This window comes from Amblyomma maculatum, chromosome 5 (genome assembly GCF_055883805.1).
Source record: "Amblyomma maculatum isolate TAMU_Amacu chromosome 5, ASM5588380v1, whole genome shotgun sequence".
NCBI classification, from domain to species: domain Eukaryota; kingdom Metazoa; phylum Arthropoda; class Arachnida; order Ixodida; family Ixodidae; genus Amblyomma; species Amblyomma maculatum.
This window is the reverse complement of record NC_139348.1, coordinates 121491047-121516201: the sequence shown is the minus strand read 5'-3', so window position 1 is coordinate 121516201 and position 25155 is coordinate 121491047. Positions and strand designations below refer to the sequence as shown.

The 25155-nt window shown below is 40.9% G+C and overlaps 1 protein-coding gene across 1 annotated transcript; it reads right to left on the bottom strand.

Annotated features, from left to right (window-relative positions):
• Positions 1-1217: 1217 nt before the first annotated feature.
• On the bottom strand, positions 1218-24105 carry LOC146189373 (cytochrome P450 3A4-like). The gene is made up of 14 exons (XM_084603255.1): positions 23988-24105; positions 22557-22653; positions 20742-20794; positions 19986-20082; positions 19245-19370; positions 17705-17957; positions 17138-17268; positions 15112-15232; positions 14920-15004; positions 11083-11191; positions 10920-11008; positions 8301-8441; positions 2037-2202; positions 1218-1564 (listed from the first exon to the last, which is right to left on the bottom strand). Exons 1-14 carry the CDS (start codon positions 24041-24043, stop codon positions 1472-1474), a joined length of 1617 nt encoding a protein of 538 aa, XP_084459381.1. The 5' UTR covers positions 24044-24105; the 3' UTR covers positions 1218-1471.
• Positions 24106-25155: the final 1050 nt, after the last annotated feature.

Here is a 25155-nt window from a genome sequence, read left to right as displayed (position 1 = left end):
ACAAGAAATTTTTGGTTGCTATCAAAAATCTAGGTATCTCGACGAGTTACATAATAAACGTCTCAAATATGTTGATGAGATTGAAGAAAACAAGAAAGTGCTTAGCTTGAAAGTGTCCAAATTCATGTCAAGGTTAGAAGCCTTCGAAGAAAAGTTTGACGGACGGTCTTTAAAGTCTGCACGAAGCACGTAAGCTACAAGAATCATTATCTACAGCGGTTCACAATGAGACTCTTGCTCAGACGCACGGTTAGATAACTGGGAAGTTGGTCTTGGAGAAATAAATTGGTTTCTCACGGTGTTGCCGATTCTGCGGGCGAAAGATGGAAGCAATCAGAAAAATCATTTCGGAAAATTGTACTACAAAATTTCTATTTATAATTATTAGAAGAGCTATTGTTCTCTAAATAATACTAGCTGAAAGCCACAGGGATTTGCGTAAGCGAAGACTTTTCCAAAGCTACACGTGCAAGTCGCAAAAAACTGCTGGATTTTGGAAAACTCGAGTAAAGGCTACTGGGCAGTCCAATTCATTAAAATACCAAAAATTAGTATTGAGAAGCGGCCGTGGCGGCCGCTTTTCGATGGAGGAGAAAAGCAAGGCGCCCGTGTGTTTTGCGATGTCATGCACATTAAAGTGCCCCAGGTGGTCTAAATATCCAGAGCCATCCACTACGGCGTCTCTCATAGCCTAACCCCACAAATGAAACCAAAATCAGCCTAATCATTGAAAAGAAAGCTAACTTCTGTGATCCGCTGCAGGCAACGTATGAGAAGTTCGTACTGACAGCTCACTTCCACCAGATAAGCTCAATCGAGTTTCTCCCGCCGTAAGCGTTGATTCATAGTCATCATAAGTAGTTACTAGCGGACGTGGATCTGCAGAACGCAACTTTTCTGCTTTGCAATATGAGGAGCGTTATTATAAACGTGACGCCCTTTCAACATTAATGAAACCCAAAAACTTGCCTTCAGCGAAAATCAATGAGAAATAAATTTTGAATAGCAGCAGAAAATAGATACTCTACTGGTTTGATCGAGGAACATCAGGAGCAGGCGTTAAAGATGTCGGCCTCAGAGGTATCTTCGTACTTTTCACGGAAACACAACCCAAGGTGAGCAATCAGTGAGGTGTCTTCATTAAAAGCGTCATGGAGACCACCTCATTCAAAACGGAGGCTTTTTGAACGTATTCTCAATACAGGAAGAACAACGGCCGCAGAGTGATAGCACTTTATTGCTTGCGAAATGACAGTTTTTATTGGTTATTTTGACACCACTGATTGTGCCTTCCTTTCGATTTTTTTTTTCGGCACGAATGCACGAGACCGCCTGTGTTCCTTTCCAATCTGCTCAACATTTTTCATAACATGAAAATGTGAGTACACAATAATTGTTTTAGTTTTATGTGGTCTGCCTTTTTCGCTGCACGCAATGTGCGGTTTATCTTCACATACAGACAATGCCGGACCTAAGAAGCTGGTGAAATATCTTCAATCTTCAGCCAAATACCATCTTCGGGGTAAGCAAAGAGAAAAGAAGATCCAATCTTCAGCTCCTTGTCCTGAAAACGCCACAAACAAATGCGTCAGAGATCGGCAAAACTGATCGATCCTTTGCAGATTGATATCACTTGAACTTGCGGGGAATCGAAATAGCTTACGTTCCTTTCTGGTGCTCCTCTGCATTCACATTTTGCATAAACTATGATCCTTAGCTTACTACCAGGTAATGATGTAATAATCAGGCAACATGCGGTAAGATGAAGGAGAAAAGACAACATCGTGGAAGCGAAATGCAGGGAAACAAAATTGTCAGCTTAAGAGGAATACAAAGCGTCGACCAATCTCCTTTTCTTTCACTAGCTCTCTGAACACCTAGCCTCAATAGTTGTATCGCTCAAACTATCAGTCAGTAGCTTAATCGACTGATCATACATCACTAAGCTCATTCTGTTTTTTCCTTTTGTTCGAAAAGACAAAATTGTGCAGTGTGACGTGTTCATGTGAGAGTATTGCTCCCTAATCAATGCTTACCTTGATATGACGGTCGTCCAGGGTAAACCTGTATTTGGCGAGCGTCTTCGCCATTGTGAGTTTAATTTCCATCTGAGCGAATCTCATTCCGATGCAGCTTCGTGGGCCCTGGCCGAATGGCTGGTACACTGTAGGGTCAATATGGCTTCTATTTTCTGGTGCAAATCTGTAAAGATAATCCAAGAGAAATTTGAATTGAACGGCCAGTCGTTTTGCGCATAAAATGTTTAGGCACTTAAGCCACCTCTGAAACAAAACAAAAACAAATGTACAATGACTAAATCCTAAATATGCGTTTTATTTCTTGACCTTGCACCTAAAACTCAGATGCATGAGGTATTTGCCTGAGCTTCTGTCACATCTGCCTAAAAAATATAGAGATATTTAATAGACTAGTCTCGTTGACGTACGAGGAACGTTTCAGACATGACTCTATATCTTCACTTGCGCGAGCGTTGAGTGCAGTCGGGGAAAGCTCGCAGACATGATTATGAATTTAGCGATATGAAGAAAAAAGCAGTTAAAACCAAATAGTCATTGCTATAAATTCAAGACGCATCCTCGAAAAACAACCAAGTCCGAAGCCGCACCTCCACCGAAGCACTACTTTAAAATTTCTTATATTACGTTAGCTGGCGTTTGCGAGCTTCTTTGTTGATGTAATTACTGAACACCTAGAGTATTCTCTGCATCAAGAAAGCTTACTTGCCATAAAGTGAGCGTCAATCGCTATTGCGTTCCATCCGAAGTGCGCAGGGGAAACTTAAGGCGGTAGCATTTATTTCCATACAGCTAATTTACTCAGTAGATTGTCTTTGTCACGGAAACCTATTTGCGCAAACGCATTTCACAGTTGGTTGAGTTAATTACTGGCGGCCTGACTGCACGACTCTGTAGCCTTCGTAGCAGGCCTTGGCGATAGAGCACAGAAATGGTAACTTTCGCTAACTACGGTTTGGTCGTGATAATTTTTCCCCTTTGTATATAGTGATGTTCCACTGCGTTTTGAAATGATTCTAAGTTTCGTCCGACGTGTGGGAAGGTCAATGTCTGTAAAGAGGCCTCGAACGGCGCTTTTACACGTTATTTGAGAGGCCAATCCAACCTACGCTTTTCAGCACCAACGTGTGCGCCACTGTTGCGCCTGTATACTCTAATCTGCTAATCTATACTGCTAATCACCTCAAGGCGCTCACTTTGCGTGAACAATTGCGGGGTTAAATGTCGAAAAGGTGAATTAACGAACTCAGCATAAAACCTTCACAAAATCCGCCTTTACTTTCGGGAGTGCAGTCTCTTTTCTTCCAATGCATTTTCTCAGCCCGGCCTTTGCGTCGCCTCCTCTCTCACGCTTTTATAGGCCAGATAATAGAAAAAACCGACATCGAGGCCACATCCCCAATGGCATTTTGATGCCTTCGTTACTCTCTCTGCCCACAGAGGAGCAGCCACCTGAAGTGCAAGCGGGTCATGTGGGCCCACTACTGGATCCTCATTCATATGCGGAGAATTCTTTGCCGGATGAAGCCCTCCTTCCAACCCTCATGTAGGGTGAATTGATACGCAGGGACATTGCTATAATTTCTAGTCCATCACAAATTATCAAACCTCATGAACAGCCTCTTGTAGAGATGTAATTAGCTTTGCCTGAACATATAGCTTACTCACACCAAGCCATACTAAGCTTCGTTTGTTTTTTTCTGCAACGTATTTTATGTATGAAAACCAGGCGATCAGCAAAAAGAGGGTGCAGTTTCCTCTTTATTCTTATTCGATTTTACTATTTCCCTCCGAACGATGTTGCTCTTTGCTCACTTTTTTATTTGTTTGCTCTGTGACTACCTACGTGTCCTTCTCTTTATGTCGCTCCCGTCCCTTGCCATTCTTTACATTAATCCGTAACATTTAAAATCTCCTTATGCAATTGCTAGCTTAACACAGGTGCAGCCACTCATTACGACACTGTCGCCCACTGATAATTTATGCCTGTATGGGCAACTCCTACAGAATTCTGTCTCACATAGCTACTACTTGGTTTATGTGCGCGCATCTCTCCTGTAGCGTATTGGTTCGTTGGAATATATAAAACAAGAGGGGGTTTAAGCTTCGTTTCAAGAGTGGATGACACAGCGCCTTTAGCGCCACCTTTTCATTCCGATAATTAATTGAAGTTTTGCGTCTTCACAACACTTGCATTTTTTAACTTCTATGATATCAGCGCACATCCCAACAATCCAAATGGATGCCATTTTTTGAGCACTGCCTACTTTCAATTTATTTGCAACCGCGCAGCCTCTTGTTCGGTGGACCTTTCAGTGGTAATGTATTATAATTGATATTGTCACTGCACTGCGTTTTCGTATTGAATAGAAAATGAGAAAAATAATCTGTTACAGGTAATTAGATATCTCTAAAATGCGGTAAGGAGAATGCATTTCCTCCACCTATCTGCACTAATTTGCCGCCTGTTCATTCATTTGCTTCTTTTTCTCTTTTTTTTTTTCCTTTTTACGTGTTCTTTTTCCTCTATTTCTACGTTTTTGCACACTGTATATGTATTTTGGAAAATTCCGACGTGCGTGGCTGTTTTGACATCTGCACATTATATCGACGTCCCTGACTATTTTGACTTCGATTAGACATTTTTGGCTCCATTGAATGAACTATTTACTCCGAATCAGAGAAATTTGCCCACAGGCAAATGTTTCCTCCTCTAGTTCATAGGACCATTCTTTTACTCTTCAATGAATCCATTACTCGTTAGTGACGGTGTGACACCTTCCGCGGACGCACAAATCATGTCCACATTCTGAGCCTTTAAAGGCGTTTGCCTTAATATTTGCCCAGCGTGTCGGCTTTCCTTGCACACGGCCTAATCTCAAGCCTCTGATAGGACATCTTTATTTTATTGATTTAGTTGTAATTCCTGAAACATCTGTTTTAGAGGAGCCTCTCGAAAATCTGGCTCCATGGACCCGGCCCTAGCTCGTTAGCTCTCTTGAATTTGGGGTATACGGAATCCTCGCGCTAAGTCACACAGTCACCGCTCCGTATTCTTTTCTGAACGTTGACTACGACGGTGGTGGCTTCTCGGCGGAAGGAGCGGCATACAAGAACACGCAAAAGACAGCTGCAGCTCAGTGAAAGCCGCTGTCTCCGCGCACCAATTCATCACTTTCCAATATGACCGTCGCTCTATCGGATATCGCATCATGCCGAGTGTGACGTGCCTTTCTGTGACTGGCGTCCGGACCTTGCTCTCTAGTTTAATTATCGACTATATTGCTGCACATTCGTTTCGCCTCTCTTGATAAAGCATTTTCACTATGATAAAACTTTCTGCTTGTCCCATCTGAGGAAGTAACAACCAGCCTCATGGGCATTTCTGGAACGCCAAATCACGAATATACCCCCAAGACGTATGAATACATCAAAAATACTCAGCCACGGTATGTTGTCAAAGCGTCGAGCTTTGCCTCACAATATTCCACCATTACATAACAAATCCATACACCGCATTTGGTTTGTATAGTAGCGAAATTAGAACCTAGCTTATGTTTGAAATGAAAATATGCATAAGGTTGTCGTTTTTGCATGTTAACGCGGACGTGGCTCTTTGACACTCTACTTGGTTTTGCCACCTACTTGTATGAAATGTGTCACTTTAGTTTTTACCATTTGAAAAGTCTATTAGTATGCAATAATTGACGCCGACCATTTATGTAGGCTTTGTCAATAGCTTCTGTCACGTATTCGTCTCCTGGGCCTCGATCAAGGTGCTTGTGCGGCTATTAGCCGAGGAGCCCATCCAGGTTTACTGAATGGAATTGTCACCCTTCCTGCACCAACATGGAGCATTGCTTTAGTGCCTGCTATTGTTCTTGAGCTGAGCGCACATACGTGCGCATGTAGCTTTTGATATTCCCGAGCGAGGGAGTCTGACTTGAAGCTTGCCTCTGCATGTATGCTTCCCCTTCAATATTTGCGACCGAAAAGTGCCGAGTGGTCTGCATGAATTACTTTCCGGGGAACGTTTAATGTTCTTTTTCAATATAAAGACTCGAGATCATGTTTTGAGGCCGCGTTCTTTATTATGGTTTCCCAAGAAAGCGAAGGATGACGAACATAAAAGCCTTGCGACGAAAGTGTTTTGAAGGAAATGTGTCGAATTCACCCGAATACAGGCGTATAGAGCAGGCAAGCTTCTTTTTGGGGGTCTTAAGTTCCTCTCGTAAACTGTAAACTCCACAAGTGGAGAAGGCAAGGAAACACCGACAGGCGATTGAAAGGAAAGGGAAAAAAATGTACAGTGCTGGAATGTTCAGTTTGAACGCAACGAGACGGTGCTGCAGTAAGTTGTTGCTGCTCCATCAGGTGGGAACTGAGGGTCGTTTTCTAAGACATTAGGTACTTGACTACTGTTCAAAAATTTTGCATTACTCTAAACACGTCCCTATTGTTCTGAACTACCAGATCGGTGTTACCATATTTATTTATTTATTTATTTATTTATTTATTTATTTATTTATTTATTTATTTATTTATTTATTTATTTATTTATTTATTTATTTATTTATTTATTTATTTATTTATTTATTTATTTATTTATTTATTTATTTATTTCAAGTACTCTCATGGCCTTGCGGGCATTATTGAGGGGAGTGGCAAACACAGATAACAAAAATGAATACAATCATGGGTTACAGCACTACATATATTGTTCACTGAGTTATTACAAATTTCAACAATTCATAAAAAAAAGAACAATAAAAGAGAAAAACTAACAAAAACAAACTACAGATCTGCGACACATAATTCATGTGGCAATACTAACCGAAGAGCACGCATGTCATGAGCAAGAAAAACAGGCACTCAACGTTTTCCTGAAATACTCGAGATCGTCGGTGAGTGCCACATCCGCTGGCAAGTGATTCCACTCGGATGATGTAGTTGAAATGAAAGAATTTTTACGAGCAGTAGTGTGACAAGGTGGAACGCCCACTTTGCGTGGATGATCAATGCGCGATGAAACATAGGTGGGTGAAATGAGCAAAGCGTTTTTCAAAACGTTAAGATTTTGAACTTCCATATTCTTATATTTCTTTATCTTAAATGTACGATACTAGTTTGGAAAAGGCTTTTCATTTATGAAATAGCAATGGATGTTACAACTGGCAGTAAAAATGCGCATGTATAGCACAACAATAAGTACATAACGCAACCAAAATTTTCACGAGTATTAACCGAGTGGGTATAACATTCGTGAAAAAACGCTAGCGCAAGGGAGGTACCAGATATGGACAGGGCGCCTTTCTCTCTGTGCCCGTCTAATCTTCCTCTCGATAAAGTTCATCATGAAAGATATCGTCAGCAGCCCTCACATAACGCAAGAATTGTAGCTACGCTCGAATTTCTAACATTAAAATTCGAGCTAAAATGTCATAATAGTCAGGTACTTAAATTTCGCATTTCAGCTGCAATTTGACAAAGGTTGTTTATGCTACATTCCTGAATTTTTTTCCTAACATATTTTTGGCTTAGCTGTAAAAGAAATAAAAAAGCGGCTTCAATAATGCGTCCACAAACTGGTGTGACGCCCAACAAGAGGAAACGGAAAAGGATGCGTTATATAAAAGTGCACAAGGTTTTTATTTGTTTTTTTTTACGCTCGCTGTGGCTGCACCTTTGGAGAGTGGGCACCGCCACCACCAGAAATCACACATCTCAAAGCAAGTTTGCAGTGCGATGACTTTTATTATGTCGGGGATATGTAAATGGCTTTTTGAGCTCCAATCTGAACAAGAATCCGCATAGCTTATTTTAGTCGAATAAGAAATAAATTAAAGAGCTGCCTTTGCAACTGCATTGCAAAACCCGGTTCAAGCGGCGCTTTTAGCTGAAGACTTGCGCACCTTTCTTTCACCTTTTAGCTAATGCAACAAACACCTCAGTGAACTTGAAACGAAGGTGATCAGATTTCAAACATGAAATATCAGGAGATGACAAGTAGTCATTTCGCTACGATGCTCAGCTTGTTACAAATGAGCTCTGCATCAGTTGTGTACCTAAAGAGAAGCCGCAGCGGCCGCTTCTCGATGGAGACGAAACGCATTGCGCCCATGTGCTGTGCAATGTCAGTGGGCGTTAAAGAAACCCAGGTGGTCGAAACATCAGACGCCCTCCACTTCGGCGTCTCTGATAGCCTGAGTCGCTTAGAGACGTTAAGCCCCATAAATCAAACCAAACCTACAGAGTGAGGACTACCTGTCAGGATCAAACTTCCCTGGGTCCTCCCAATATGTAGCATCACGGCTCATGTAGTAGCTGGGCACAAGGATGCTGATTCCAGCGGGAACAGTCATGTTGTTGTGTACATAGTCACAAGTGCCAGTCCTTGTAATGAACCTGCAAACAAGGACCTGATTTCGTTATTGTATATGTAAATTAGGTGGCTTGCCCCCCCCCCCCCCCCCCTCAACGAGAGCTCTGGATTAAAATAACCAAAATCAGTCAGTTTCGGCTGACATCGCTGAATATCATTTGAACTAAAAACAAAAATAATGAACATTTAGCCTAGGTGTGAAGAGAAACGAATTACAACTTAATCGACAAGGATTATCATCTGTGTACAGTTATGGCGGCCTAAGCAACGTAGATAGCATTCATACAGAAAAAAACATGCTTATAAGTTGATGAAGCAATGTCTCTCATCCAAAACTCGTGCTATAAAACAGAGGTGTTTTATTTACAGGACAAGCTAAATTTCTTAACAGCTCTGCATTATCTATAAAAAGAATTTCCCATCGGCGGAAATTTAATTGTGCTGTATGTTTTTCTAAAAAACATTTATCTCGAATACGACTGTATGAAACAAGGCAGTCACTCCTTCTCCTCGTTTTTAGATAAACGATGATGCCTGTAATGTTGCCTTTTTATTTGATCCGAGGGAAATAATTTTTAGGGGCAAATTTCTGATGAACATGACCAAAAATTGCTTATGTATTTCAATTTTCTGCATCTTTAATGACATCGTAATGAGCTATCGACAGCTTTTCGCTCTGAGATTTCAGTCACTGGATAACGCGAAGCTTCACCTGAATGGAGACATCTGATGGGGCTGACAAAAAAAAATGTTCTCCTTCAACTTCGAATCTCAAGAGAGATAAAAAGAACGCTTGTTGAAGAGTGTTTACAGGAAAGGCAGACATTTATAAGCGACTCAACTTCTGTTGGCAACCATCCTTTTGCAAAGAGTGATTGTGAGAAGCTGTAGTCATTACCATTAATGGTAGTACGTTTATTTCAGGCAAGATAGCTCTCTTATTTTTTTTTTCAATGGTCAAGTCTACTCTTACCCGGGTTCCAAGCAAACCTCATTATCTCATCTGAGCACTCATCTTTCTGCCTTCACTTCAAAGCAAGCTATACGCATCATAACCTCCTCCCCTCGAATGTCACCATCGCACATTTTGTTCATGAATTTAAATGTTCTACCCATCTCGGCTCTTTATAATATCGGTATTCTATTCTTTAAAATTCTTCACCCTCAGCTCCCATTTAGCATTTTTCCTCCCGGCACAATAAAAACCAACAGCGTTGCACGGTTCGCTCTACGTAATAATTTTCTACTACCTAAGGTCAGTACTAACTACGGCAAACAAGGCCTTCAAATTTTGTCCATATCATTTTGGAATTCCTTGAATTTCGACATTACGCAAACTAATACACTTTCTTTGTCCAAGTTGAAGTTAAAAAATTTTCTTCTTATTTTGTGATTTCTTTTTTGTGCCACGGAATTCGTAAGCGTTTTTGTACATTTTTCTGTATTGTATTTTTGTATCTAAATGTGTCGGCAAGGCACTCTTGACTATGTATTTCGTTATTTATTTTAGTGTTGCTTCATAAATGTTCTTACAATAATATTATTCTTTATGTTGCCTATCGAAATCTATTACCATGGGAGGTCCCACCTGCGGTCTTGTACCTGGACCTGTCACTGTATATTCTTGTACGTTGTTTTTTTATTCGAAAATGAACTTCCAACTTCAACTTCAACTTCAACTTCAACTTGCTACGACTGCCTTCTATTGAATGTATCCCACGGATGCAGTTGTTATCGTCTGGCATTACATGCCCTACGTGCTCCCCTCTCAAATTTTTTATTTCATCTAGGACATCGTTACATCTCATTTGTTCCCAGCCCATTACCCTTTTTTTGTAGATTCTGACTCTCCACCTATTATGTTGCTTTTCGTAGCACGTTCCGCCGTTGTCATTACCATTTGCCAAACTTTTCCTTAACCTCAATACATCCCATGGTTAAGTGCTCGGAGTTCGCATTTACGATATAATTGGTTAGGAACCGATAACGTTAGAGAGCCTTCAGTCGATAAATACCCTAAAGGTACATGAGGAAGAAACAATGCGAAATTACGCATTTAAAAATGCTCGTGTCAAGAAACTTGAAGCGTGCACGTGAGAAACTATTAACTTTATTGCGCAGCTGATTTATCATTGTTCACTGACCTGCTTTTCCTAAAACGTTCTAGCAGCCGGTACTATTTTTAGTGCTTTATATTACGAAAATATAGGCCATTAGATACAAGCTCAACTTGAACTTGCAGGGGTTATGGGTTGGAACGTTTCTGAAGTTGCTATAATACTTAAGACTCAATGATCTTCATTGCAGTTAGGCCCCATATTCGCAAGTACCATCATATCCTGGATAATGAATGCCGTCCAACTCGTAGCGCCGCAACCAAATCCAGCCTGAGACAAACTAGTAAAGTCTCGTAGAATAGTAAACGTTTATACAAAGAAACATTTATGTATAAATTTTTAAATCGTGCAGGGCTTCAAACTAAGAAATGCCTCATAACTCACCCAACAACCGAAGGCTGGTATCGGAGAGATTCTGAGATGACCTGGTCCAAGTACTTAATGCTAAATACATTATCGTAAGTGAATGCGCCCTGAAAAATTGTTACCAGTGGCGTTAGAATCCAGCAACGGGTGAGAATACCAATGTACTGCACATAATTTGTACATCTCTCTCAAGGACAGCCAGAACTTCATTCCGAAGGCGGTCTTGAACATCCTGATTTCTAGCCAGTGCATAGGCTAGAAAAGACATCGCTGTACCGGTCGTCTCGAACCTGCAATGTACAAGATGCGTCAAGGTGTAAATAATTTCCGCGCAATCCTTAAAGACATAGGGCTGAAGGGAACAAAATGTAGCGCACAAAGACAAGGACAGAGAAAGAAGACACACACACCGCTGTTGTGTGTGTCTTCTTTCTCTGTCCTTGTCTTTGTGCGCTACATTTTGTTCCCTTCGATCATGTACCAACAAGCCCAAGTATCTACCCTTCTGCATAGGGCTGCTTAACACAGCGGTTATTGATATTACGGGTCTTCTTTTTTTGCCATAGGGGCTCATAACATACGTACATTGCTCATCATAGAATTTTGGGCTAATTTATTTAGTCATTCATTCATCTATTTAATATAAACCTGAAATATCTCGAAAAGCGGTGTTAAATTATAGGAAATATGTTTTAAAGAGGCCTTTTGCTGGCTTGAAAGGGTTTTTCAGAGAGAGGAATAGGAAGGAGGAAGAGACGAAGGAGATGGTAGCTGCATAGGGTGCTGCCCCATTTTGCCACTAAGAAGAATTTTGAGCATGAGAGGTAAGATGCGCAAATAGATAGAAATGAAGCCTCGCCAAACAGATTAGTGACTGGTTCCTGCTCAAGGCAATTTAAAAGTAAGACGCTCAAGAACACGTCAAAGTAGATGTTTGGAGGCATCAATATGGCCTCAGCGGTGTAGTAATAAAACGGATAGACTCCTGAAAGCACTCCAGTTATGCTATCTTGTTAGAATAAATGAGCATAAATAAATAAACGGGATGGTATCCCGTGAAAGGTGGGTGAGGAAGATTCAACGTTTCTCGGGTAATGCTGAAACCAAAATCTAAAACTTAGCTGCGTGTTTTATGAATTGAGCTGGAGTCAAGTACAGTGATGTTTATTTAGAACTAACGAGCGGATTTCAAGCGAAGAAATTATTAAAAATCATTAAGTAATATACTGAGAAAGGTACATTTACAAAACAACTCTTCGCCGCAGAAAAATCAAAATCAACAGCAATTTTCTTCAATATAAGAGCATTTACTAAACTGGAATAATTTCGAAATCCAGCTACTTTTGTGAAAAAAAAAAAAAAAATAAACCTTAGCATTGGGTATCACAACTTCTTCAATGACATAAATATATATTAAAAGCAACTTTAGGGCGCATCTTGGTTTTTCTAGTTCAGTAGATGCAGCAGGAATACATTGAAGTACCTTGAGAGTTTCATTTCATTACTTATAACGGCTGGTAAGAACACGTTCCTAATAGATACCAAGACTGCTTTTATATTTAGGAATTACCTGCCTTCCGCCCTCCTTTCCTCCTCCTCCTGCATTAGATGGCTTCTACTTTTTGATGACTCATAAATGTACCTGAGGCCTGGGGCATAATCTTTGGATTCATATCGCTGTCTTAAAAAAAAAAAATAAAGTTCATGCTTACTTTAGTTAGATTTCCTTGCTTGATTTTTTATCTTACTCCGGCCCGGAAGTATCCTTTGCCTACGTGATCTTTGTCCATCCGCTTTAAGGCCACAGCGAAGAAAAACCCAAACGTTTTTGCCCAGTACCTCAAGGGCTTCCTTCCTGGTCTCATTTCCATCATTTATTAGCCAACCCCATTGTCCACGTCATCGGCTAGCAGAAATAGGTAGAATATTCCTAAGCTTACTAAGCTGGCGCTGAGGGGATATATGTGTAAAATAGTATTGTGAGTGCGTCTTGGAACACTCGCCAAAAAAGCCTGGGAAGCCCGGCTTGAAGTGCTTCAATGGTCGTCTGCCGGCAAAATTAAGGACTATAGGCAAAGGAAGACACTGACCTATGAATTTCAGAATAAGCATTATATCAGTTTTACATGCAAATTATAAAAAGAAAACAATACTCTAAGCAACCCCTACCTTATAAATGGGTGGGTATGTTTGACGGGTCATTTCAACCACTTTCTTATGTTCATTTTAGCCGGTAATTTCAAAGACACGTTGTTGGGATGTACTATTTTTTGTATTGACAAAATAGAAAGAAAATTGCCGATTATGTCTACCATCCCTCTTTAAAATACTACCATCAAGAGGCTAGGTAAACAGCAATATCGGATCTTTGAATTTCAAAGGCCCCATCGCCCACGACATGTGACCCAGCTACTATTTCGCCATCGGCAGCCAAAACAGGCGTGCGCAAAGCGACGCAAAGGCAGTTTCTCTACCCTTGTTCCTACGACACCATCTCTCCCCCTGCAATGTTTTCGTGCTTGCCACTATTCGCTGCTGCCTCGCAGAAGGTCAGAAGGTCACGTCTCAGAAGGTCACGTGAGACCCAAACCTGGCAGTTGTATTCGCAGGTGGTGCTGCTTCACCACGCGCTTTATGAATGACCGTCTCAGTGGGCGCGAGTATAGGTCCAATGTTTTAAGCCCTTTCAAAGGGAATTATGATGTTTTCAGAGCCCAGAGAACTTTTTTTTCTGCCCAATAAAAGCATCAACATATCTCTACTGCAGCAAATAGTTGAAGAGCGGTAGTTAATATGTTAACATTTAGAAACAAAGTAAGAACATTACTTTTTAAACAGTTTCTCTACCTCTGACGTCCGTCAACTCTACTAGAGTTTGGAACAAATCCCTCTTTGCAAGCAAATTTCAATTTTTGCTATCTATTTCAATGCTTCCTCCAAATACATGAAGGGTTGCAAAGTCTCAGAAAAAAATTAAACTGACTTTTTTAAAAGCCCAGTAAAAACGCCTTTCATACGCGACATCTGATGGGAATAACCTTTGCCATTCTGCAGCGGTCGAATATGTGTAGCGACTAAGTATGTCTCTCGAATAGAAAATACCGATCATATTCACTAAACAATATTTGAACTGTCACAATATAAGAACAATTGACTCAGACCCATCTCTTGCATTGTTGAAAAACGTGATTTATATAAAGCACCTCAATGTGAATGAGTCTTCCATATATTTCAAAATATTTCCATATTGCGTTTCACTGGTTGGCGAAGATGACACAGAGATTAAGCGTATACCTTAGCGTTGTGATAGGTTTTGTGATGCATAAGTAAAGGTATCATGCACCAGGAACAAATTACATATACCTTAATACATGATTAAAGGAAATACGGAAGTAGCGTTTTCGTTGGTATCGAAAGTAATTACGTTGAAACTGTTTTCGCTTCAATAAATATTATTTTATTGTTTTGCACAAATCCTTTGACAAATTAATTCTCGATTGAAATGTCATTTTTTGCTTCTATAGAAATAAATACTGAATAGAAAGAAATCTAAGAACGTCATTGCGATATGTAATTATTTATGCGACTTCACTGAGCTGAATAGAAAATTGGCATTTTGGTTGAGACAAAATTTGTATCATGAGGAGCCTTCTGTGACAATTCAGACATGCTACTCCTAACCCACGCAGAGAGGATTGCATGGCGGGTTAAAGCGGCGCTATATATTCATTTTTCGTGTTTTTTCAGATAATGTGGAAGCCTACGACATTCTCCTAATTGGTATATGTGAGATTAAAGAGGCAAACAATTATTGATTATTGAATGAGCAAGTACCAGAATGCATATATGCAAGCGAGGATTTGCAGAAGAAGCCGCTGATAAGAACTATTACTCAGTGATGGCATTCTCTTGAAGGCGAACCTGAAGCGTTGCTCATATTTTGTTTCCCGCATTTAGTCCACATAGTATATCAGAGCAAGTGTAAAAATAAAACCAATGATAACGATGATACTCATACCCGGCTACGAAGAAAAGCAGGCCGTTGGATACAATTTCTGCATTGGTTAGAGTGCGAGTTTTTCGGCTCCTGCATATCTTCTGTGCTTCATTATCTGAAACAAAAATACCGAAATTCTACGTCACGATACTGGAGCCTTTGCTTAGGACTAAGTACATGATCGTAAGAAAGAAGGGATGGAGGGGGGAGTACTTTCGTTTCCGTCGGGAATGCGCTCAGCGTCGTCGCCTGTTGCAAGCGACTCCTCATTAACAGGTGCCCCTTCATCCGCCTCGGCGTTAAGCATCAGCTGGAGAAAGTCGGTTCTCGTCACCTGTGGGAAAGGCGAAAACAACGAATGACCGCAATGGCTCGGACGACACAGTTTGTACCAAGATGCTGTTTTTCGTAAATACCTTCACAAAGTATGGCTTTTTGTTTTTGTTTTACTGGAGATATTAAAAGAATAAAATGAAATCGTCGTAGTCCAACTCATGGATGTATAGCGAACTTGAAATAGTAAAACATAAAGGAAGGAAGTGGATAAAAATAAACTCTTGCAACATGACATAGAAGGAGAGAGAAATTAGAACGAAATGGGGTTCACAATATAGAAATACTGAACGCCTAGTGTGGGGATTCTTTAAATGTAGGAGGTCATGGAAGTCCTGGCCTTGGAATATCTGCACTTGATGTGCCGTCCCAAGATGCGAAGGCTTCGCGGGTATTCTTTTTCGCCATTTGTTTCCTGAACTGAAACTTCCAAAAAGAATACATAGAAAGGTAGCTATTCCGCGTACTTGGCCCTAAGGTTTGTTTCGCTGATGCTAGCATTTCTGTCATGAAAGAGTATTTGATATTGTTAGCTAGTGAATCCTGGTTAGTCTGCGACCTGATATGTTTGCATTAAGTTTTGAGATATTTTATCTTGAACGAGAACATCTTCGGCGGAACTCCGCCTGGTTGGGTACTTGAAACAATAGTTTGAAACAACACTATCACTAACCAAATATTTATTAGAACCCGACGTTTCGGGACCAACTCGGTATTTTATCTGGGTAGAAGTAATGCTAGCCGCATTGCTGCGAGAAATAGCGTGTGATTGGTGATTATCCCTATGATATAACAGAAGCTGACTGAGATTAGAGCCTTAGGTACCGAAATGCGATACAACGAACGCCATTTCTCAGTAGCCAGGCCTCCTGCAATTAAATAAATATAAATAATGTTATGACCAGCCGATACATGTTTCAGTTCAGACTTGTAGCTCGGGACTCAAATTACGACGTTTTTTTTTAATATTTCCGCTGCATTGTGCAAATTAGGTGGCAAGAGTAGCACAGTAATTGCAGTTAGCATTATAAGGTATAACACAGTCTTTATAAGACAACTACCTTATTTAAACGTCTATGATCCCCCTTTTGTTTTCAGAGGCGTAACTTTGGATAATGTGTTTCGAACAAGACAAGATACCAATTGGAAAAAGACAAAAAAACACAAATGTGAAATAGAATAGACGATTAGTTGCTAGCTAGAGTTACCTGATCAGATCGATTTCCACAAGTTCCCCCACCCCAGCTTACTCTATTCTGCAACTACAGTCTCAACTTCCTACTCACTGGAGTGGTTGCTTTACATCATCGCTGGAGCATTTCAGAGAGTGACTGAAAACGTAAGCCTTTTGAATTCCGGAGGCCGTAAAGTTTCGATAAATAAATTCAAGGCGCCCGTTTCTTGTGCGATGTGAATGCACACTAATGAGCCACTTGTCAAAATTATCCGGAGCACTTCATTACGGCTACCCATATAACCCGAAAACGTTTGGGATTTAGGCCAAAAAAAAAAGCAAAATAATTTAGGCCTATGTTGTAGAGCAACTTCGCGCATTTATCTTTGGATATCGATTCGTTGCAATATTCATTCACCAAATTTATTATAGGCCAAGAAATCTATTACAAGACCTAATTACGCAGTGAACATAAAGACAAGAGAAACTACGCATACGCAGCACGACGCCAAGAAAGAATGCCACCAAACAGCAACCTTCCCGCAACAATGCAACAACTATCATATCGAATGCGTTCTGTTTAATTCGGATTGCAGCAGAACGCCTGTCACCTGTTACTGGCAGCGTGAATTTCGGATAAGGCTCAATTTCTACATACGTGTCAAAATCCATTCTGGCGGTTAAAAAACAATATTATGAAGAAATATTGCTTTAGTGTCCGTAAATCGTTACCTCTCTGTTTTCTCGCCGGTGCTGCACGATGGGAGTGATGTCATCAAGAATCATGTCTGTAACAGTCTTGCTGTACCAGGACGTCAACCACAGAATTACCCTCCACAAAGGACCAAACTCTGGAAAGCATGCTAGAAAAAAAAGTGCAGACGTGCTTTAAAACACATAGGGCACTTATTTCGCAATAACCAACGAATTTAGGCATCATTTCTGATCTCCTTTCTAAGGTATCAGTTGCCATACTACACCTTTACTTCATGGTTTGCAAGAGTCCTAAAATGGAAGAATGATTTCTGAAAATGTCGCTATTACGAGTGCCTACTCTTCCCATCTACTTTATACGGTCCATGACTATAACGCCCCATCTTTTAGAATACAACCGTTCCAAAAAGAAAATATAAATGTAGATGTAGTTAAAACAGGCGTCATCATATCATGTTAAGGAACTAACTGCTGAACCTTGAAGCTTAACTATGCAGCTGACTTTACCATCAAAGCTTTTATATTCGGCCCCTCTTGCCTCTTCCGCAATGAAGAGTATCATGTACATTTTTGGTGAATGCTTACTGAAGAGGTATCCTCTCCAGGAAAGTCGGAACATTTTGAGAAGCCCGAGGCTCCCTTGGAAGAGTGACTCAGCCGTTTTGTTGACACCGGTCCTCTGCTGCAGGCCCGACTTTAGGCCAAATGCAGACCTGAAGATAACATCAGCTGACAGCCTTTGGAAGAGCTCCCGAGCCTCGACACTTTTTCTCTTCTGTCGGTAGGACTCGACCACAGAGAGGAACTCGTCGGTGCAATCTTCCATTAGGCTTGCCATCTGAAATAGGCACAAAAACACTGAGACGTGGCTATTTTTGTACTTGAGTAGTATGTTCCGACTTCGCCAACGTTTTGGTGGTGGCAGTTGGGAGTACCGCAACAACGGCGATTAATACAAAAACTTCAGCTGTTTAACGAAATAAATATATAAGAAAATGACTGTGCTTAGGATAGCGACTCTGCGAGTGTTCCTAACAAGCTAAAAATTGAGAGCACTGTGGAATCTACACTGCAGAAATGCGAAAGCTGGAGTTTCGGTGCTGCATACGGTGCATTACGTTTGCTCTCATCCTTATTATCAACTAAATGCACCGCCATTATCAATGCTACTGTCATACAGCTGTATAACGTCACAACACCTGTGGCGCTCCTGGCGGAGAGAGCAGGAGTTAGGCTGGCGTTCATGCGCACCGCCGCCTCTCACGGACGGTGCGAGTTGGTCGCCCAGCTTTGAGGCGTGACGTCATAACACCTGTGGCGCTCCTGGCGGAGAGAGCGGGAGTTAGGCAGCCGTTCATGCGCAACGCAGTCTCTCACGTACGGCGCGAGTTGGTCGTCTAGCTTTGAGGCGTGACGTCACACAGAGGTCATGCGAAAGGTCATTTCATGTGCACCGCCGTCGCACCGCAAAGGCTTGAAAGTAAAAGTAGTATTGCTTTCGCAATAAAAATCGCTCGCCACTTACTGCCGCATGGTAACGGAATCGCCATCAGCGACTGCGTAAGCGGAGGACGTTTTTGGTACACAGGCGCACATTGTGGATGCCCCCAAAAACGCGCAGGAGACTGTGAAATGTTCTATGCGAACAGTGACGATGAGCGTGGCCAAGACCGAAGGTTAGAATATCTCCTGCCGCCAAAATCATTTCACAGCAAGGAATCGTTTCTGAACTTTCCCAATCATACTATTTCACACGTGCTAGGATTAGCATTAGGCTAACCTTAGTGGGTTCATTGTAGTGCTTATCATTATAATTAAATGTATCGACTTCTGTTGCTAAATAGATGCAGCATTTCCTGGAAAAGAAGCTTGCTATTTGTCTATGGGTTAATGCCACTTTATTGGGGCACGAGATATAGGACGGTTGAAACTTTATATAAAACTGACCTCTAACTGAAAGAACGAATTTCTTAATGTCTTGCCCATTGTTATAAAGGTGTTTGTAGTTACACGCGAAAACATTTTTAGAGATGATCACGGCTTCACCTTGACAAATGTCGACAAAATTACTGGATCACTTCTTCGCTGTATGAATAGCTGCAGACACAAAGGCAGGAGTGCCTACCTTCTTCATATTGCTCGTCACAAAGGCCGGGGTAATAAGACTGCGCATTTCTTTCCAACGTTGGCCTGTCTGGTTAATGAGGTTCAGCCTGTCGATAGGATGGACCCGGGCAAAGCCAGAAAACACCTGTAACCTCATAAAAAAAGGCAACAGTTCTAAGATAGCTCTCCAAAAGCTTTCAAGCAACTACAATTCTATATCACGTCGCTAATCGTACAATAGAACATTAGCTCCATTAAAGTCTATCTTGCAATCCATACAAACAGCAGGCTGCACATTACCGGCAATTACAGACGATTAAAGTATAGACGTGGCCAAACCCTTACTGGTTAAAAAGAATGCTTCGCCAAAAGAATTATGCTTTTTTATTCTTTTTGTGGAGTTCTCTACTCCTTTTAACACATGCACAACTTTGTGAAGCTTGTCACTACCTGTAAATCTGGGTATGGCTAAGCAAGCATTGTTGCCACGCTATTGAACATGTGTGGTCGCAGTGCGCCTATAAACACTGAAGTAATCCAATGGGATGCTTCATTTGCATGAATGCCTTTTTTCAGCTTTTGCCAATGGGGTAACTAGAAAAAAGTCTCAATGAGCAAAATAATTGTTTTTTGTGTGCCTAAAAATGTTTCTACAAATGTTGCTGAACATTTATTGAGCAAATATGGCCTTGAAAGGTTAAAGTACATAATAGCATATTCGTCATCGCAATGTCGAAGATCTAATATAGGTGGAACTTACGCCTCTACTGTCAAAATTGGAGAAATCCTTTATTTGTATATTTTTTATTAGCTCCAAGTCCTTGACGATGAGGCACGGGTATGCACCGTTGAAGAACCTGCGGTAAAACAACCTATCTGGTCAAGACATAAACAACCAAGTTAAATTAAGTAATAGTGACCGATATAAGCAGAATTCAACATATATTCTGTAATGGAAACAAGCCCGGCTCATTCTTTTCTTCAGGACATTCAAACAGAATATTTCCCAAAAGATACTCAAAACGCTGAAAGCAGCGCGGCTTTCATGAAGCGACTTTGAAGCTGCATTCGGGCAGAATACCTTTCCTTCAGCTCGTACTATACGTCATCACTAAGCCCTTACCTCAGTGACCAGTTTAGCTATTCTTTACATACATCACGCCAAAAACGTCTCGTTATCTGAATGGAGTATATTTAAAAGCAAGCAAGGCATTCATGGAAGCTCACACTTCACCAGGGCCAATTATAGTTTCAACAACAAAAAATGTTTCAAGTGCACAATTCTCGAAAAGAGGCAACTTAATTACTGCAGGGAAGCTAGCATATGTTCGCGAGTGGTTCCTTAAATGCCGTTATGTGTCTAGGTCTTGAAAAGCGTATTGATTCCTGGCAGGAGCGTTTGTGGTGCTAGACCAGGCACTTGTGCAAATACATGATAATTACGAAATGTTTGCAAAGAAACCTTACAGCATTTGCTCAAACAATGGTAGGCGTGCAGGGCAGGACGCATACGCACCCTACGAGGTCCCCGTACTTTTCGATCCATTCGTTAAAGGCGACAGCTGCTCCCTGAAGCGAAGGGTAAAGTATTAGTGTTCGGGTTGAAGTAAGAAAATATTTCAACCTCGACGCCGTAAAATTAGCGGCCGATTGTATGCAATATACCAGAGGCATATTTATTAGGGTAAAGAAGGCATCAACTACTTCATTTGAGAAAAAAGCGACAAGAAGAGGGCAAGCATGTGTCCAATGCAGCTTAAAATCTGCCTACTTATGATGCATTGTTTCAAGGCTTGAAAAGTGCATGACTATCTAACATATTGTAGAGGCCTTTCTGGACTATATTATGTACTATGCCCACCTGGCAAATGTTTGTAGGAAACTAAGGAAAAAATTGTCACAACTTCAACACTATGTTGGACTTCCACCTAGCCTGGATCTTTTAAACCTACTGTAAAACACCGCAAATAAACTCTCCCCAATTTTTGCTTTCTTAGCTTGAGATATTGTTGGATATAGCATTTTGGGGCCTAACAGCGTAAATATTTACAAATACATTTTGCAGGGAAGTGCCGCGCTTTTAGGTAAGCTTTATCGAGTTTGCGGGACCTACAATGTACTTCAAACGTGCTTGATAGGTAGAGTAGTTAGTTCACCTGATGCCATACAAAATAGTTATTAAATGGGTCGATTGTCGCGAGCTCTCCTGATTGCCGGTGATGTATCGTACACAGCAACCTAAAGCCTTGACCTTAGATATGATAAACAAAATTTCCTGCTTTAGATATTGAGCAGGTATTTTAAAGAACTGTAAAACGTATATATATATATATATATATATATATATATATATATATATATATATATATATATATATATATATATATATATATATATATATATATATATATTCAATTATCTAGAAGCATCAGATTGGCCCGGAACGCATACGGGAAACATAATCAGATTATGAACTGTAGCTTAGCAGTATTCTTCAAAACGAGGTATATTACAGCTGTTTCGTGCCTGTACTCACCTATGGTGCCGAAACGAAAGTAGTTCTAGTTAATTTGAGGACAACGCAGAGAGCAATGAAATGAACAATGCTAGATGAAATGTTAGGACGCAAGAAAGGAGGACATGGGTCAGGGGACAAACGCGACTAAACAACATTACGGCCAAACTTTACGAGGAGAAATAGGTACGGGCAGGACATGAATACGAATCCTGAAAAACCGATGCTCGCAAAGCATAACAATTAGGGGTAGCTTACCAGTATCCTTCAAAATGTAAGTATAAAACAGCTTATCATGCCGGTAGTCACCTAAGAGGAAACAAGTAGAGGCTAAAAAAAGCAATTCTGCCTAATTTGAGGCCAACGCAAAGAGTACTGTAGTACATGGTAAATGGCAGTTAGAATGTTAGGACGCCGGATAGGAGGACGTGGCACAGGAAAAAAAAAACACGAGGTAATGGCAATCCAGTCACAATTACTTAGAACTAATGGGCATGGGCAGCATGTGTAATGCGAATGCAAAATAACTGATGCTCGCTAAGGATAACAAATTGGGTTCTAAGGAAAAACGTGAACGGGTGGGAGAAGGTTCAGGGTGCGAAGAAAATTAAGAATCTTTCAGAGGTCAAGTCGATACAGCTTGCACAGGGCGGGGTTAATTTATCTCAACGGTATGGGTGATGAATGTGCCATGTAGTGGATATAAACAAGCCAGCGAAGGTGATGTTGATGACTATACACAAAACGCCGTCTAAGGAACAGAAATTATTTCTGCTCATACACACACAGTCATATCTGCACATGCTTCTCGCATACCTTGGCGAGAATTTCGGAAAGGTTCCCAGAAAAATAACTTGCTGGGGGTCCTGGAATCCCTCGATCCTTAAAGATGGAAAATCGTTTCCTGCGTTCGCTGAAAAAAAAAACAAACAAACAAAAAAGCTGTCTTGTCCATAAAACCAAGATACGAAACTGGGAAATACTCTTCGACCAGCATAAAAACTTCAAAAATGCAAAATGTTTCTTTAAAGCGTACACGTTTTCATAATGTCCTAAACCTACTAACTACAGATTGGAGGGTAACATCCGAGAATTAGGAACGAAGTTTGAGGGTACTGTTCCTCAGGGCGACTTCTTGGCTGTTTTTTTCATAAGCGCATAGCTTTTAGCTTGTGTTGTTTATTTAGCGCATAATTGTTTCTATATTTTTGCATTTTTATTTGCTATTTAGAAGTGCTCAAATATGTTTTAAATAAAGATTTTATTCAAACTTTGCTCGGAAGCTTTAGACTATGTATAAACATATGATCGGTGCTAAAAGCCGCTGTGCATTCAGTTGATTGCGCTTATGGGCGGAAGTCCGTCAGAGAGAAGCAATTATCTGTAGATTATTTTTTCACAATTCTCAAAAAGCAATGCTTTTCGTTGGCTAAAACCCAAACTAGCTCAGCTGAAATTTATTTCAAATTAATACTGTATTACATCCGAACCGGTTACCTGCATTATGAGCGCAACCAGTTGGAGGATAGGTGGGCACTTCTTCCTTTGGAGATGAATTGAGGTGTCACGTCTCCTCCATCAACCTCTACCCTCCCTTGGTTTCAGAGCTGCTTGTTACACAATCTAGTTTCGGTAGCTTTTAATGGTTTAGGCAGCATTTATCTTAAGTAGATTTTAGATGTGCTCATATTAGAAACATAGTATTTAAGGGTTGTTTAGTGACTCACTCTGCCACCGTCGGCCCTGTGCCGAAAAAGAGGAGGTGGCCCGGTACAGGCTGGCTCTGGCAAAAGCTATGGCAGCGGTTACTTCTGCCAGTCGACATCCTTAGTGCCATTCCTATGCGGATCTGTCGAGATAGTTAGAAGGTATAACTCTCGTCACCCCTGCGAAACACTAATCGTGTGATTGGTCCATGTGCTTCTGTGCTACATATTTCTTTATGCCAAGCCACGCGATTTCATACTGCCCTTATAACACATCGATAAGCACCACACTACACGCCATTGATTGTAGGAATGCTAAAGTAATGAAAAACCGTGCATACGCAACGTTGTTTCATTACGGACAGCATTTCTGGTGCAGATTACTTGCCTCGAATATGCGTATTCTTTCTTCTCATATTTTGCAGAATTTTGTGAAAGGCGCTTTAGATATCACAGCATTTGATGTTGTAAAACAGAAAACCGCAGACTCGAGTGCACATCCCTTAAATCTGTAGTGGTGTACTTACAAACATGTACTTACAAAATAAACCACGTAGCCAATCCTATGACAATGCTGCAGAACAGAATACCGAACATTACTACTACCGAACAGGCTTCTGCGTATTCCACCCGTGCAAGCAGGGACAATGTGAAGTGCAGTGTGCCTAATTCTTGGCAGTGGCTTGACTTGTGCAAGAGAGCATGGAACAATCCTTATCTACTACTACATAAGCTTATCACAACCACACGTGCTCCTATTTTTGCCTTGCAATGTATCCGCATGCGATTTCTTAAGCACATTTATCAGGGGAGCAGTGCAAAGGACAACCCGAGAGCTGCCTTTGGAAGCACTAAGATTTAATGCATAGGAGCCTTTTTTTTTTGTAATCACTGTAAGCCTCACGAATGGGAAACAGTGACATGTGACCAGAAAATACCATATACTCTGTAGTAAGTGCCCCATTCGTATATGCATCACCCCGTTTTAAGCGTATTGGATTGGAAAAACAGCGCGAAAGACAAACACCACAGCAAAGGTGTTGAACCGTTTGAATTGTTTTGAACAGAATGCACACAGTTCAACTGAAAGTTAATGGCAAAGGCCGGCTGGCAGAAACGATGCAGACGAGATCACTAAGAGAACTATCACATAGGCTGATATGCATGCGCATTTTGGACTAATAGGCCATTGGCTCTCCCGTGCACTATTTTTCTTAGGCATGAAACTTACAGGAATTTTAAACGCAGAATAACCATGTGAAAATGAATTCATTGTGCAGATTGTCACGTGCTAAGTGTTGACGTCTAAAGAATGTAGTTTTACTGGTATATATTTGAAGAAAGTTTTCATTCGTGCGAATGCCGCTCGTATAGCCAAAGTGTGGCAGGCAGATATTCTCTACAGCTGGTTTTCGTGCCTTTGAAGTTAGTTTTTTTACTCTCACCATTCAGCGTTCAACGATTTGGAACTACTGCGTCCCCTCTAGCTATGTCACTTTCCTCAAGCTTTGGCAGTCATCTAGGGAAAAAAAAACGACGACCACGCGATTGTAGTGGTACCGCATTTCCTCTTAATAAAAAGCCATATAAGTGAGAATTGCAGACCAGCTTAAACGCTGGCAATGGCATCAACGAGAGGGTATAGGTCGCTTGATGATTTCGGGACACTGTCATAACAAACTGCTTGCGGTTGCTAAGGGAGATATAAA

Excerpts from the sequence above, each read along its gene's own strand:
- LOC146189373 (XM_084603255.1), bottom strand. The coding sequence starts at position 24,043 with ATGTTCGGTATTCTGTTCTGCAGCATTGTCATAGGATTGGCTACGTGG. Across the intron at positions 15,233-17,137 it reads ACCGGCGAGAAAACAGAGAG|GTGACGAGAACCGACTTTCT; the intron begins GTAACGATTTAC and ends CCTTTCCCACAG. Across the intron at positions 11,192-14,919 it reads CTGCTTTTCTTCGTAGCCGG|GTTCGAGACGACCGGTACAG; the intron begins GTATGAGTATCA and ends TGTACATTGCAG.